Below are 17,238 nucleotides of genomic sequence, written 5' to 3' on the forward strand. Positions count from 1 at the left end.
TAATCAATGACGCACCAAAAACAGAAATTGTATCTTTTACCTGTTATTCTTGAGGAGCGCAGCTGAGTTGACACTATATTTGATAGTGAACTGTCCATGATATCCCCACTTACATTATATACTTTAAAATGTTGTGGTACCAATCAGATAATCCCACGTAAAAAAACAATAAACAATGATTTGACTGTATACTTTCGGCACCAGGTATATAATTTTGTTGCTATCGGCATTTCTATATTTAAAAATAAGTAAGTGATATAAGATCAAATTTATGAGCAAGACTTTTTGTGAACTGTCGCAAAATAAGATGTAAAATGTCTAATTAGCAAAATAAACAAGTAAAAGCAGAGATTCATGAAAAAAGTACTAAAAACATTCCAAACTATGATTTAGGATTTTCTTACGATAGCTTTAAAACTAATATTTAATAATTCAGCTAACTCTTGATATTCACAGTACAAAATGGTTAAGATTTTTATTTTTTTCAGAAATGTAGGAAATTTTTCCACGAGTTACGTGTGTACTAGGTCACATAAATAGAAAAAATATCGATACTATATATCCCCTATTACACTACGACGTTGCAACATGCGCGAGCCGTTTTAATGGGTCTGCAAGTAAAAAATTTTAACTTACTATTATTAAAAAACGATGAAAACAGAGTTGTTATTGAAACATAATGTTAAATTATTATTCTTTAAACTATACTTGAAGTTCAGTGAAGTTTAATGTACGTTTTGTACTTGTTAGCACACATTGCCAAGTCAAGCCTCGAGCCCAAGGAACCCTTGTGCTTGCTGTGGTTAGACGTACACCAGGTGCAAACTGTATTTTGCTTACTCAGGGTGGAAGAATCGAAAATAAAATAAATTCCAAGTGCAAAATTATAATTACCTCTCTATTGTATTTTATGTCGTAATTCGGTCATTGTGATCTTGGAATGAATAAATTCAATTACAATAAAAAAAACCTCCTTCATGAGAACATGTGTAAAAGAATTAACGTCTTGAAAATTAAGAAGCTAAGGTGTCTCAAATTTTTAAGTTACTCTAATTACGATCACTGGTTCGTATACATTTTTCCGCTGTAACTGCAACAGTATAGTTGCGATAATGTATTTTGAAAACAGTAGAAATAAAGCTTCTTTTACAAAGAAAGATAATTTTATTGACTCATGTAAAATAAACTAATTCTATAATACATAACATTCTGAGTTTATACATGTATGTAAATTTGATTAAAGATATATTTAATTCCTGTACCAAACAATGTCTGCTTATATGATATTTTATCTTAAAATATACACTTTAATCTTTTTTGGATGTATACAATCAGCTTGTCCATATTATTAACGAATACCATTTCAACTGTCTAAGCTTTCCTCATATTTAATGTTAGTTGTCAGAAATTTTCTGAGAGTCAACTCAAGGCAGAGTCATTCCTTACGTTAGTGTAAAATGGTTTTATGGCTTTAGGTAAGTCATTCACGTACTCATGCTTAGATTGGACCAGTACAACGTAATCTGACGAAGACGCTTTGGACATGCAGTCACTTTTTCTATCAAAATTATTTGCATTGTTCTCATATGTATGGTACAATTTCAAAAAATTTATTTTGACGCTATTCTCTAAAAGTGATCCGAGACTTTCACTCAGGTCTGTAAATCGTGGCCTCATATTTGGCTCAGCCTCCCAGCAGCTAAGCATGATTTCGTAACTAAAATTAATCGTCATCAGTTTAAAAATACAAATTATAAAATAAAAAGAAGAAATCAGATTTTTTTTTTCTCTCACACTTACATGTCACGAGTGGCATATTTTGGTAGCTCAAGTCTGTAGCCTTCGATAAGTTGGTTGTATATCTGCTCTATCGCCATTTCTGAGTACGGAGTTTCAGCGAGAGTAAAAAATTCCCAAAGTACTGTGCCAAAAGACCACACATCCGACTTTGTCGAAAATACTCCATCCCTCATTGACTCGATGGACATCCATCTTATGGCTTTAGGTCCATAGCTTTCTTTTTCAAAACCATAATCTTGATAGAAATTTTTGGCCAAGCCAAAGTCACAAATTTTTACGATATTGTTATCTGCCAGTAGAATATTTCTCGCAGCCAAGTCACAGTGCAAGATCTGATTATCGGGTATCAGTAGAGTTACAAAGTAAGTACAAATGTAGAATAATTCATTAAAATGAGTAAATAAAAATTCATGATTACACATAAGTTCGTACCTTCTTTTGAAAGAGATAGTCCATGCCTTTGGTTACTTGAAATGCCCATAATAACAGATCTTGAGAGCATACAGGATTGAGATTACTATTTGTGTGATCACCCACATAGGTAGAGGGACAATCGGGTTGTGAGTCTCCACAGTATTTGTGCACCTTGGAATCGTAAGAGTTTGGAGGCTCATTGCTGTAAACAAAAGTTACAGTTATTTTCAAGATTATAGTTCATAGAGAGTTGTGGTTTTTCCTAGAAAAACTATGAAGTTTTTTTTTTATATAACACCATTTCTGTTACTAAAAAAAATGCTTTTAAATACTAATGTAAAAAAATCCAACAATTATTAGTTTGGACAAAATTTATGGTTTTAGACTTAACTTGTCTTAAAAACAGTATGATTTTGATTGTAAGTTCAAGAACAAAAAAAATTCATGACATTACTGCTTATTAAATCATTAAAAAAAATAGTTTATTTTTGAATTTTAAATATTTTGTCTTTTTCTTCATTGCAGCCATGTTGGATGCTCTTGATACGAATGTATTGATACGTAGAACGAAAAATATTTTTAATTAAATTATTTATATTGACACGTACTGGTCTATAATTTTATAACAAAGATTATTTTTATTTAAAAAAATATCACATGATTACCTTTTAAATAGTTTTCCTAAGGATGGATTAATTTTACCAGTAGCTGCATCAATTTGATTGATAAAACATTTTCTATGATGCAACAAATAGTCTTCTAGATTTCCAAATTTGCAAAACTCGGTGATCAATAGAAATTTGTCTGTAACATAATTATGTGGGATTTCTATAAAACAAATTTTAGTTTTTAAATAGATATTTATTCAGTTTAATACTTGAATCCATACGTTTGGCAATATTTTTTGTGCAGGCACCAAGAAGATTCACAACATTTAAATGTTGCCCCAGATGGCTCATTATTTTTAACTCTCTTGCCAGAGCACGAATAAATATTGGATCAGATTTTCTACGAACCATTTTTACAGCTACAGTAGTAGAAGATTCGTTGGGACAAATCCCATATGCTTCTGCCTTGTATACAACTCCAAAGGCTCCACTTCCTAGATGTTTATCTTTGATTGAAAAAACAAAAACTATGAATCAAAATTAATCATATTTGCATTTGAAGCAATCACTTGTACTTTCGTACCGAACTGAAGTTTTTTCCTAGGGAATTCCCATTTAATATCGTAGAAAAGAAGTTCGGTAGGATAATCCACTGTTACTTCTGGGTATATGTAATCAATTGTTCCTTCCCTATAGCTTGGCAATATTTGATCAGCTTTCATCAGTTGCTTGTCCATCACCTTTTAGTAAAAATACCATTATTTGTGAAATTTTTTTTTTTCTGATTTATTTCAAACATTATTTTCTTAAAAAAATTATTACAATTTACTGTTTACCTTTCCACGAAGAACTTTTAAGTAAATATAAACCATAAGAAATGTTAAAATTATAACTGACCATACTATCACTGCCACCCACATAAAGGGTTCAGCGACTTCTAAAATTTTAATCAATCGTGTTAACTTATAAGTTTAAGATTGCAGTATGCTTATCTAAGCTGTAAATTTGATTTTTTTTTTCATAACTGTACAGTTTAATAAAATAGTTATTTACGTAACAAGTGCGGAAAAGACGATTTCCCGCACGAGTAGTGATTGACTCACACGAGTGCCGGAGTTGACGGGAACGAGTACCAGTTGTTACCGTCACCGGCCACAAGTGCGAGTCTATCACACGAGTGCGGGAAATGTGTAAGGAAAATGGGTACAAAATAGGTTTGAATTTTGATATCCAGTGTGTAGCAATAGTAGTTTTCCGATACTCGTTTGAAAAGTCTTTGTTTGCGAACCGAGAGGTTTGCAGCCCGAGCCGAAGGCAAGGTCCGTAACGAGGTTCGTAAAGGAGACTTTTCGAACGAGTATCGGAAAACTGATTTTTTGCCCGAGGAAGTACCAGCCTTCCAAAACCACCCGAGGGTGGAAAAAAAATTTTAAATATTCCGTCTCAACTCTTATTATTAATTTGTAACTATTAACTGCTTTCGAGATGAAACTATGGCTCTAATATCTCAAGAAATTTGTCGTTCTTATATTACGTCATTTTAGTTTTTAAACTCTTCCAATGTAATATTATAAAAATAAATGTAGGATAGCGATCTTCATATGCTAACCTTTTCACATCAGTGTCATTTATATTTAATAAAATAGGTTTTCGTAACAACTAAAAATGTAAGTGTAACGCGAAAAATTATCAAACTGTACAATAATGAACAACAGCTTATTTCATAAATAATTGTTTGTTGAAGTACCATTGACTTTGAGGGAGTAGATTTCCATTTTTTTCACACCATCATAATCTGTCGCTTCACAATGATAGTATTTTTCATCAGACTGACTAACACCGTTGATCAATAGAGTTGCTCGATGCGTAAAAGTGGTATTTTCTGACTTGAATATTATTTTGTCTAAAATCATATAAAAATTTTGTAAAATACTAGTTCAAGCATAACATGCTGTACAATTTCAATATTTTTAATTCTAAGGAGTTTAAGAACCAACCATAATTCGTGGACTTTTTTCCATGATCTTCTAACCATCTTACCGAGGAGAACTCGTGAATTACAGCAGCACATGTTAAAGTAATATTATCACCTTCAAACACTTCATTTGGCTTTATAATGCCAAAAGAGACACCAGGTAATGCATCTTAAAAAAAATTTGAGTTATCAAAGAAAATTTATTAAGCTAATAAATAAATATATATTTTGTGAAGCTATTAGGACAAAACAATTATCAAACATACCAGTTATATGAATTTCTTGTACCATAGAATTGCAGCCATGTTTATTACAAGCAGTACAATTTATTTGGCCGTATATTATCTGTAGGTCTATTGTTAATCTTGATTCGGTTGTTTTATTGCTCTGTTTGTATATTTCCATACCCTTAAATAAATGAATTATTACTAGAGTTCAGATTGTTTTAATTATTTTGAATACACTTGTAAAGTTATAAATTTAAATAAATAAATGACATCAATTAAACCCAAACAAACCTGTAATTCTAGTTTGTTACAGTCTTTTGGTGATTCCAGACATTTTATGTAATACCACGATATCTTAGACATAGGATCACTGTGAGCAAGGCAAGTAAACGTTGCATTCTTATTAAAGCTATAATAAGATTTGACACTACCCGAATCTATGTAAACAGTCGGTTTTGCTACAAACATAAAATTATTAACTTTGTATGATGAAGACTATTGTAAGAATAAAAAGAAAATTCATCCACAAATACACTGAAAAAAATTTTCAAGATTCAAAAATATCTAATTTTTTAATTTTGTTTATTGGATGCAAGAAATTGATTGATTCGTCCCAAAACTTTTTCTTTTAGTGTTGATATAAGAAATTATCCTAAAATATTTAACAGCTTACTAAGTATCATGAAATAATTATTGTGAAATTTTAAGATTTTAGTTTATCTAGAAGACAAAAGTCAATTAAAACATCTATTTTAACATAATTTTTCATGAGAAATCGACAATAATAGAGAATTGATTGAAAATTAACAAAGAAACGAGAATAAATTTTTAATCGATTTGCAGTCAATATTATTAATATAATAAAGTATTATTTTATTTGTAAAATACTTTCATTGTTCTATTACCTCATCAATTGACTGCATACGTTTCAATCACCATAAAATATGCTCTGTAAATACTCAACCTCTTTTCCATCAGTAACGACGGATCAATCTTACTCTATGCATCTCAAGATTCTATTTACAAATACCCATATTCTACCAGGGATAAAATTTATTTTCTAAAATCTAGTTTAATAAAGTAAAGATTATTTAAAAAATGTTTGTACGTATTATTGATCACCAATTTTCTTAAATTTATTTTTGAACTGGGAAAATTTTTTTTTCAGTGTAATTATGCGTCAGATTAAAAGTACCGTGAACTTTGAGACTAAAATTGAACTGCCTTTGTAGGACACTGTTATTTACTCTAAGGGTATAAATGCCATCATCTACAGCGCAAATATTGCGTATTGTTAGACTACTTGTCCGTTTAATATTGAGTATCGTAAATTTTTTTCTTGATATGATTGCCTTGCCACTGGGGTCAAACCTAAGAAATTTCATATTACACACTAAACTTAACAATTAATTCCTAATTTCGTGCCAAACGATGATATTTTTACCATACTAGGGTTGGTGTTGGATATGCATCGACATGAACGACAAAAGTCACTGAATCGTTAATTGTGCAGTGTCTAGTTTCATTACTAGATGATAAGTTTATGTACGCCTTATTACGATCTGTAAAAATAGTTTCAGATAAAAATGCAAATTTTGTTCTTTACTTTTTTAGACATTGGAATAATCAAAGAAAATTTGTTCTGTGACTTACTGTGTACACGAATATATTTAGTAACTTTATTTTCGTGAAGCGAGGACCTTACTACGCAAGTGTAATTTCCTTCATCATCGTAAGTGATGTTAGTTCGAATGAGTTCTGATGTTATTAAATTAACATTGTTGCTTTTTTTTTCTTGAATAGAATCCATTATGGTTTGGAATGTCTAATAATTACATGCATTAAATAGTATCTCATGCGAATGGAGAATATTAAGATAATGACACCGAGTTATGATGCTGTAGTAGCTATTTGTATGCCTGAATATATTTATTCTTACCGAATTTCGTGGGGTCTCCCAGAAGATGTGGTAAGGGATTCCTAGTTGAATTTTAACGATGCACTTCATGTTGATTGTTGAGCCTACAGTGATTTGCGTTGGTGCGTTTATTTTGATTATCGGTTGGTGAACACAAGAATCACGAACAGTGACCAAAACATCTATCTTTTGAGATAATCCATCTTGATTGACTTTACAGGTATACATGGTATGATATTCAATCCGATGGTTGAGAAAACTCGTATTTTTCATGACGAAACCAATTTTTGGATCAAAAGTTATCTCTTCTCTGGACAAGAGCATCTGTAAGGACTAATTGAAAATATTATTAAAATATGGTGTAAGTTTGTGATTTACCTTTTATTGTGAGATTAATACAATTGATTGATATTACTTTCTTTTGTGCATTGATAGTTACGTTGAATTTGGGAGAGGTCGTCCGACATGGAAAAACAGCCTGATATCCAACACAATGAAAACTGATTAAAACATTTTCTTCTTCTAAGATTTGTATGAACGCACTCTTATTGGCTACGTGAAAAAATATTCGAAAATAGTATATGAAGGTCTTATTGCGTGAATATTTGCTTGGAAATGAATCTCAAAATTATCTTACAACTGATGAAAATGTATATCCAACTCGAATACGGATCATCGTGGTTTTTGTTCGTCTTCTTAGTTATTGTTTTGTTTTTATCAACGCAGCCATACCAACCAGTATCACCAAATACGGTGGATGATCTTCGAAATGTCTTACTGCCGTCTTCATTTCGGGTAATAGTATAATTTGTTGTCGTTATCTTCACATGAAAAAAAGAAAAAAGTTGTAATTTATAAAGATTTTTTTTTACATCTTAAATAAGTAATGAAATTGCCACAGCAAAATAGCTTACATTATTATCATTTGCATCGTCTACGGGGTAATGAAAATTGAATTGATGTGTGCTGATGCACGTGATTTCCAGAGCTTCTCCTTCTCGTATCTCCAACTCAGTCCCATTAGGATAGAGTTGAGGCTTATGACAACAGCAGTCTATTTTGTATTTATACAAAAATTTTTTATGTAAGTAGAAATTGGGTGATTTTTGTATTACGAGAAAAATCGTGGAAACTTAAGTGAATCTTGTGGAAAATGAAAGTGTATTCTATTGTAATACGAATAAGTGGTCAGATCGGTGACATAATAAAATAAGCAATCGGTAAAATAAAATTGTTTGTTGTAATATTGTAAGAAAATTACAATACAGTTTCTCGTATACCCTGAATCTGGTTCTAAGGTTCATAATATAAATTTTACATTTTCATGGACCATTTGTAAATATAAGAAGTACTTACGTATTGATGTTTTTGTCTCAACAATTTTTAAAGTATAGGTTCGTAAGAAATTTAAAACTAGAAAAATAAAATATGCTAGAGGTACTTTTCCAATATTTTATACTTTTTTTTGGTATTTTAAGAACATACTCAAAGAAAGAAAGAAAATAACTTGAATTAAATTTTTTTTAATATTATACACAAATTAAAACTCAGACAAGATTGAATAGAGATTAATATCACCTTAAAAATCGGCGATTTCTGTAAATCTGAAGGGGTTGACTGTAATTCTTTTATCCAAAAATCATATTTAGCTCAGAAAGTATGCTTTAAAACCAAGAATATTATATAACAAAGCATTTAAAAATATTTAGAAACAATGTAAAGACTATACTACCATTTACAGTAGCCTACTGTAATTGATAATAAATTTGAAAAAATCGTAGTGATTTTTTAATCGGTTTTTGAAAACTTTTAACTGTAGGAAACCAAAATAACTACTGAGTTACACTAAACTTAGGGGGTAACAAACGTGTACGGTCGTATCGAAAATATAAGTAGTGGGAATTATTTGATTAAACTTGATTATTCTTATAGTAACACTGCCCTATTTTCCATGCTATGTCTCCCAAGTCTAATTTTTCATATTAAATTATCAGATTGATGGTTTTCTTTGGGATGTACTTGTTAGTATGTTAGGACAATATTAAAAATTTGACACAACTGACATGTAGATGTAGATGCAATAAAAAAAAAGTTTTTGGATAACATTACCGTTGTCATTGTTTTTTTTTTCAAATATTGATTAATCATATCTTTTGTAGGATAACATACGTTTTTTATTTATCTGTATTGTTGAAACCAACGAAGTTTAAAAAAATGTTGAAATACTGTGAACAAAACAAAAATCACTTCGTATTCAGCCTTCTTATGTAATTTGTTACACAGACCACGATGCTTCTAAAGATATCAAACATCGACTGACTTCAGAAAGTGCGTGTCATACTTTTTTATAATTAAAAACTTGAAGTTTTAAACCACTCATGTCTTACGGATAGAAGATTAAATTTACTTTCATCCATAATTCAATGTGGAATTATTAAACATTTTGATACTTGAATACTACGTGAAAATGTTGTGGCTTCTACGTCGAGTGATATTTATAGTTGTTACGTTGCACAACGTGAAGCAACGTTTTACTAGATGTGTGTAAAGTAATAACTATTACAAAAAGGACAAAGGCTATGTCCAAAGGATAAAGTCCAAAGAGTCAGAAGCTATAAGTTTTCTCGAGAAAAAATCAACCGCAGCCAAAGAGGACGAGTCTGATAAAGTCACCACGTAACAACGAAACTTTTACTTATAGCACTGTACGTTGGAAGCCACCCATTTTCTCTACCGTGTTATCTATGATCTATTGTATATCACATACCTGTTACTGTAAACAAGTCATGGAGAAAAAAGACACCTACATAAGTAGATACGAGCAACTTGATTCTATATGATAGAGAAATGTTTGATGGAAATAGTACACTTTGATAGGGAGAAGAAGCCACATAATCACGTGGTGACTTGAACAGGCGCATCTGCCATTGTTATAATTTGTTCTACAGTACGCATTATTTATTTACCAGAAAGTAGTCCAAGAAGAAAAATAAGTGGTTGTAGACACTGCAACAGATCAAGTTTGCTGTTTCGACTTCGGTGGCTCGACATTATTCACTTTAGGGTGTGGACTATTGACTGCGATACTTAATAGCAATAATAATTTAACAAGCCAAGAATTGCGTCAGCAGTCTATACCTATCCCGTTCATAGGAGGTATGAGCATGTGTCACAACCAATTAGGCACTAGTATTAATTTTATACGCGTAATGTAGTAGGTGCGTGTACATCTATAGCCAAGCCGACTGCGGCTTAAAAAGTAAACTGTTTTCGGATTGGGGTCACCTGACTTTATCACGTTTTTGTGTTATCACCAGTCGGCCATTTTCACTGCTCTGAGCTTGCGTTTGAATTAATTAATTTAAACGTGTAATAATCAAAATAATATCATCTTACTTTTATTCTTTGGTGGGATAATAATGTGATTTTGTAAGTATTTAAGTACATCGCATTGTTTAGGATGCAAAAGTGTGTTTTACAAAATATTTGTCACATAATATGTTCTAGTGTGTTTTCATCAATTGTTATTAAATTTTTCATGTACATTCTATCACACTGTACATTAATTTTTTTTAAGTTGTAATACTTGTTAGATAATTTTAAATAACCTATCTAAGATTGTTTTAGTAACTAAATTCACTTTTGTGAGACCTCAAGGACATGACGTGTTAATCGTTCTGGATAACATCCACTTCAATGATATAAATATGGTGATTGCATTTTTTTGGATGAATTTAAAATTTTTAAGAATATCTTGAATTCTATGGTATGGTCTAACTTTTTAAGAATTTGTATTTTTGATCCTAAAAATTAAAAAATGTCAAAATATTTGAGTGATTTTTTAAAATTTGTAAGGTATACTTTATGTCAAGTTTAATTATGGCTAGATATTTTCAAAAAATAAAATCTATACTCTTAACAAATATTATTCTAATATTAACAATTACTTCTGATTGAACAGTCTGTGGAGAACGGTGCTGTAAGACTTTACTGTTTGGATCTGAACAAATAAATTAAACTAAAATTTTGTCAAATATTAAATGATCGCACCAAGAAAGAATTTATAAATTTATAAAAATAATTTCTCATTACTTTGCCAAAGGGCAATGTTATTTATAAAACTTATCATGATAAATTAAAAGACCAATACCAATTAAAATTGTTAATGTTACTTTATTATGCTGCATTCTGAAGGATAAAAACGTAAGAGCAGAGATTAAGATAGTCAAATTATTGATTCATGAAGAAGTTTTAAACAATCATATTGAGAAGTGTTGAAAAGTTGCATTTACTGTAGCTCACTATGTTTCCAAAAGACGAAAAGGGAAAAGTTTGTAAAATGTTTCTACTTGAAGCAGCTAAAAAAGGGTGTCGACTATCTTCAGACGTATATGACAATTGTCGAGCCAAGACCACACGCGCGCCAGCTCGACTCGATCGGCGATCGTTTACGCTTCAACGATTCATCCTTTGGTAAGACGCTTGCAACCCCTATAGGATTATAATGCACGTATAGCCCACACGTGTAAGTACAGAAAATGCAAGACGACTCCCCGAATGACATATGAGACCACTACCGGGCGCGGCTTTTGTGCCGTTCCCGACTTTGGATGTGAATGCCACTCAAATTGCACGGCCCGCCGATGTGACTACCAACTGCAAAGACATCAAGAGATGCGCGAGAACGGCTGCATAATTCATCATATCTTCTACACGTGTGTACAAGAGTTACACAAGATGATACACAGCGAAGAGTTGCGAGTTTCTTAGCCAGAAGTTCTCATTGTACCGTCGCACTTTTGTTGTACCGACAACAACTGATTGGCACATTGTCCGGCTGTGCGAGGATTTACCATACAGTTAGTCGATTCAGCTGTGTGCCGATGAATGATTTTAAACATTTTTCCTCGCTTGCACTTTCTCATACAAATCCCGATATCGTCCAACCGTATACCGATCTTTTGCCCCTCGCGAGCCTGCGGCATCCGTTTGACACCGGCACCCTCGTTAGCTTGGAAAATCAATAATTTCTCTTCTCCCAGGCTCCAACGATTCATGATTCGATTCATGGTTTTCGTTATCGTTTCCAAAGTAAAGCCCAAGTTCACTCGCAAGCTCCACAAACCGCAAGTTCCCCTGTCCTCCAGATACAAGAAAGCCGTGCGCTACAAGGCAGGGAGAAAGAAGTATACAAGGGCGTATCGTAAAAAAAGTCCGAGGCGTATCCACTCGTTTGTCATTAATATCAAGCGACCGGGTTATTAATAATCCGTTAATGAGCCCTCGAAACTATCTCTCTCTCTCTCTCTCTCTCTCTGGTAGAGTTGGCTTCCTCTTGTAGGTATATACAACAGCATAGTTGTACCGCCGTGTGTATACGTTGCAGGAGTTTATGGGGGTAGAGACCCCGAACATCGATATATACCCGCACAAGCTCTCGCTTATCTGTGCCAACACACACACACGTAAGCGAGGGCTGATGGTATGTAGGCGCTCGTCGACAAAGGGATCCGCCAAACATCGTGATTTATAGCGCTGCAGACTCCGCTCTGTATCCCTTTGCTTCTTCTCCTTCTTCTTCTTTGATATACACTGCCGCAGCTTCACCACTCGAGGAGATAGAGAGAGAGAGAGGGGGGCTCAATTATTACATTGTAGGTAGTCGTGTACACGACGAGAGCTGAACGGATTTTAATCGCTTGTATTGCGCGCGCGCGTACTCGCAAAGATGCTCACCTGGGCTTATTCATCTTGGGGTCGTTTTGCTGCTCGTCCTTCTTCTTCTGTTTCCTTTTATTCTTCCTGCCATTGGATCGGAGGGGGAACGGGGGGCTAATGTGCTTCTTGTGGGCTCGTAACGCGGTGTGCATGTGTGTAATGGGGTGCATGGGTGTATGTATACGAGGTGCGTGGTATGCCAAAAGGGTTTTTTTGCTGATGCGCGTGAAAACGTATTGCGATACGTATCTCGCTAGGGTTGAAAAAAAAAAAAAAAAAAGTGTTAACTATACGCGGTGGTTTGCTCTTTTGCTTTGACGATCAGGATTGAGATGAACATTTTTTTGGGACAGACATTTTGGGTTACGAAACGGATACCTAAGAAAATGTGCCATTATCGCTCATCTGCGTATAGGATGGAAATAACGTGTGTAACAAAGTTCTTTTACCTTCTTGCCTGCCAATGTGTACATTCTTTTTTTATTAAGAAACGTGTGTGTATTTGATCTCCCTGATTTTTCATCAATTGTATCCATCTGAATATATTTAACATACTTTACCTCATAAAAAAAAAAAAAAAGTTATACTACAAACGAATGTGTATAATGGTTAAATTAATATCGAGGAGATTTTTCAGTTCTTTATCAAAACATAAAATCTCCAAAATTTCTTTATTCGTGATGAATCGTCGTACTTTGTAGCGCAGGTAACACAAGGCCACAAAAATTGTTGTTTCAATATCGATGGGGTTAATAATTCGCAATAAACGTATGATACATCATGAAACGAGGCACCATTTGTCTGTGGTCCAAAAATATATCATTGTAATTTAAATTTTATCTTGATGATGTAAAAATTGATTGCAAAAATAATTGTGAGATCCATCACTTCCATGTAGATAATTAATTTAATTTGTAACTTTTATCGATCTGCAAATTATTTTTGAACATCGTTTATAGCAATAAGTGCCGCGTGTTTTGAGTGTTAAGTGCATGGTGATTCCAAAAAGAATCGAATTTTAATAATTTATGTCATAGGATCAGTATATGACGATTTACAAGTCGATTTAAATAAATATTATTTTACTATTCAGTAATTTTTTTTTTCCAAACCAAATCTATGCCAGTGGGTAATAGTTACAACAGTATCTGTAGGATTATTTTTTCCTAACAACTTGACTGTTTATGCGTACATAAAAAAATTAAAAAAAAACACGGAATTATTAAGATTTAACGTATCATTCGGTAAAATATTTGAATTTTTTAATTTCCCACTTTCTTATCATCTGTAACGAAACCACTCGAATCTCTCAACTTTGTCAGTAAAAAATGATCTTTAATACCGTATGACACGCGAACAAAAAAAAAAAAAAAAATTTTAAGGGATTGTATCGCAGATTGTGCGCAAGCTATGATAGTCCTGAATTTCCTTTTGCGACCATAAATTCGTGAGAGGAGCAAACCGAAAGAGGCCGAGCTGCGAGTGGAGGTCCTTGTCGAGGTCACGGCAGCAGCACCGTGTAATTGAATGAGAACCTCTGACCGTGTCTCTGTACAGCATGTGTAGGTATATATACAGGGTTTGCAAGAGAGAGAGAGAGAGTTACGCCCACGCCCATGCATCAAGTGCACCTGATGGCAGCTGACGGCTTCTCCTCGTTTCTTCTCAGCTATATATAATATACGTACACGTGCGTTTGTATTTATGTATGGGCTTATGTGTGCACGTAGCTATTATATAGGTACTGTTGGTGCTGCGAATACGTAAATGTGTATTCCCCCCAAAGATTATACTCCGGAGGTATAGTACAAAAAATTCGTTCCACATAAAATCAATAATAAAATCAGGTGGCTCAAAGATAAAATTTAAGTTATTATGTGCTTTTTTTAATTAATTTTAAAAAATTTAACTTTAACTAATTAAGTAATATTACATCCAAGAAAATTGAATGAATCATTTGAAACTTTTCATTTAAATATTTTTTTTTTTTTTTTTACTTGCCTGGGTAAAAATTTTTAATTTTTGCATACTTCAATTTAAGTTTGTTTATTATCTATTGGTAGTCTCGTCTTTTTTTCACGAAAGCAAGGTTTTTTTTATATTTAAATGAAAAAGGTAAAGAATTGCAAAAAAACTCTTTTGTTATCGATTTCTTCCATGCATTTTTTTTTTTTTTTTTTTTTACAATTTATAATAAAAAATCCAAAAATTCAGCGATACAAAAATTATTTAACTGAGCCTTTAAATGACGTGTATTAAGTCACAAAGTAATCGTCTGATTAAAAGATATATTTTGTTAATCCAAGAATATTTTTCAGTAAAAATCAGCTGAAAATCTTTAAACAAATGTATTACGTATAAAGACTCATAAAGAAATGAAAATATTGTTTAAATTCTGTCAAAAAATAAGTACTTTAAAGTAACTGCATCAAAAATTCTTTATTTCACCTTAAAATTTTTAAAAAGATATTTCTGAAGATATACATTAAGATAAAATTTTTATTCCAAAAATTGCACGCTGAAAACGTATTTTTATTTTCTATTTTAAGAAACTTTCAACTAAAATTTTTTACGAAACTGCCCATGTTAAGACATAAGTGTATACAGTACAAATACACACGTAGTGTACGAGTATATCAGTAGCTCTACTTCATGGCAAAGGGACTACCGACTCCTAAACCACAAGCCAGAAACCGCGAGGTCAGCAAAGTATACAACATATCTCTTCTACCTATACATCCAATCACTATTCCAACTCCTTCAAAGTCAATATACTTATACCTATATACACACGTATAAATATCTATAGACATTAATCCATTCTCCCTCGCTTTTCTGTCAATGCATTCACCGTGGGTGCGTCTTTAATTTTGGAGTCACAAACATCCTCCTCGTTAGTCTCTCATATTTTATCAGGTGAATCCTTTCTTAATTGAGAAACCTTTTTGTTGATTTTCTCAGTTTGACTACGACCGCATAAAAACTTTTTTTTCCTTAAAATAGTATATGTTTGGGACAGTATATGACATGAGTTTGAACATGTGTGATGTGTAAAATATAATCATTAACAAATAAAATGCAATCATGTGAGTCAATTAAGAGTATGTGTTTTTCAACGTAAGAAATATATTAAATTAATGGATATTTAAATAAATAGAAAATAAACTAGTATAGCATTGAAAATTTCATACGCCAAACTTGTAGTCAACATAAACTTAATGGTAAATTCATACCGTATTACCTATGTACAAAAACATCAGAGGATAAACATCACATTAAACTACGGTATGATCTAGCATATACGTGTATACACTTACACACAAAAACGACTCCGAGTGGTTATTTATAAATTGCGGCACTGAACGGCGAGATTATCAAAATCATGAGTCATTTGTCAATGTCAAATCCGCCTCGTATAAAAGAAAAACAGAAGGCAATTCGACGTTCCACGGCATACGCACGTACGCGTGCTTATACTCCCCGAGAAAATTCTTCCCACGTCAATCAGCGATTGAAATAAAAAAAAAAAAAAACCTTCCATCAAAACCACCATATACAGTACAGGGTACCTCGCAACGCGCGACTCACCCATCATATACTTTGCCAGGGGTCTCGCGTTAAACACGCAAATCCCCACTAAGAAAGAAAAAAAAATGTACATCCACCCCAGCCATTACATATGTCGTTATACTCGCATCCTCGGAGCCCATCTTTTAAAAGTTATTAAATACATTTAACAAAAATAACAATGAGCCCGCCATGTAAATGGCTGTGGTTCATATGGATTTAACGGCACCTCTCAAGGTCAACCGGTTTGTAATAATCCGCACCGCATGCAGAGACGAAAGGAGAAAGGGTCGGGAAAAAAAAAAAAAAAAAAAAAAAAAAAAAACGAGTGGGAAACGTGCAAGAGAGATCAAGGTACCCGATGGGATGCGACCACGCCCCTGTCCCGGCGTGCGACCAATCGGCACTGTCGCCCGCGTCGAGCTGTCCTCTCGAGAGGCAGGCGACACTCTCGCTATACCGTCGCGCGTTTATTGTCCCTCTTGGCGGTTGGCGTTGGCCTCCACCCATACGGCACGTCAAACGATGGCGTCACTTAGGGCTTACTCCGGGAGCTACATCTTTCACCAGTTCAGCCCAACTTTTAGGAGTATCGACTAAATGAAATAATTGTTCGACAAACGCAAAAATTATCTTTCATTTGTTGTGATTTATTTTTTATCCCGTTGAAATTTACAAAATGTATGGACTGAAGAAATACGTTATTATAATATCGGGCGCTGACAATCAGTAAAAACTTAACACATGAACGTATACATTTAAATTCAGTAAAGATAATTTGGTCGCAAAAATTAACAATAAGCTGGTTTGTCACATGATATTCCAACGATCATTTTCATCTTATTTTTTTTTCGTTTTTTATAGAATAATTTGTGTTAGTTTCAAATAAATATGGCTCTATTCACGTACAAGTTAACAACTTCTCAGATAAAATGACGTAAAATAATGAAGTGCGCTAAAGCTACTGTAATTCGAATACAACTTGCAGATACATTTAAATAAACTGACCAA

The 17,238-nt window shown here is 33.0% G+C and overlaps 1 protein-coding gene across 2 annotated transcripts; it reads right to left on the bottom strand.

Annotated features, from left to right (window-relative positions):
* Nucleotides 1–1,261: 1,261 nt before the first annotated feature.
* LOC106640763 (vascular endothelial growth factor receptor 1) lies at nucleotides 1,262–10,051 on the bottom strand. 2 transcript variants are annotated; one of them, XM_089591207.1, is made up of 19 exons: nucleotides 9,909–10,051; nucleotides 7,857–7,996; nucleotides 7,580–7,763; nucleotides 7,382–7,494; nucleotides 6,964–7,275; nucleotides 6,678–6,849; nucleotides 6,469–6,586; nucleotides 6,220–6,395; nucleotides 5,316–5,482; nucleotides 5,064–5,205; nucleotides 4,820–4,966; nucleotides 4,570–4,725; nucleotides 3,659–3,759; nucleotides 3,406–3,562; nucleotides 3,104–3,328; nucleotides 2,880–3,018; nucleotides 2,233–2,416; nucleotides 1,801–2,132; nucleotides 1,262–1,717 (listed from the first exon to the last, which is right to left on the bottom strand). In XM_089591207.1, the coding sequence occupies exons 1-19, from the start codon at nucleotides 9,991–9,993 to the stop codon at nucleotides 1,420–1,422; spliced, it is 3,348 nt and encodes a 1,115-aa protein (XP_089447333.1). In that variant the 5' UTR covers nucleotides 9,994–10,051; the 3' UTR covers nucleotides 1,262–1,419. The 2 variants fall into 2 exon arrangements, with proteins under 2 accessions (XP_089447333.1, XP_089447332.1); XM_089591206.1 differs by having other exon boundaries at nucleotides 7,358–7,494.
* Nucleotides 10,052–17,238: the final 7,187 nt, after the last annotated feature.

The sequence above is a fragment of the Copidosoma floridanum genome, unplaced genomic scaffold (genome assembly GCF_036245765.1).
Source record: "Copidosoma floridanum isolate Cflo_tuat_1 unplaced genomic scaffold, Cflo_Japanese_pri ptg000013l, whole genome shotgun sequence".
NCBI lineage: Eukaryota > Metazoa > Arthropoda > Insecta > Hymenoptera > Encyrtidae > Copidosoma > Copidosoma floridanum.

Coding starts and splice junctions, on each gene's coding strand:
- LOC106640763 (XM_089591206.1), bottom strand. CDS start 9,993: ATGTCGAGCCACCGAAGTCGAAACAGCAAACTTGATCTGTTGCAGTGT. Junction 3,760..4,569: donor CTACTCCCTCAAAGTCAATG/GTACTTCAACAA, acceptor TTAAAATTTTAG/AAGTCGCTGAACCCTTTATG. Junction 3,563..3,658: donor TAAAAGTTCTTCGTGGAAAG/GTAAACAGTAAA, acceptor TTTTACTAAAAG/GTGATGGACAAGCAACTGAT.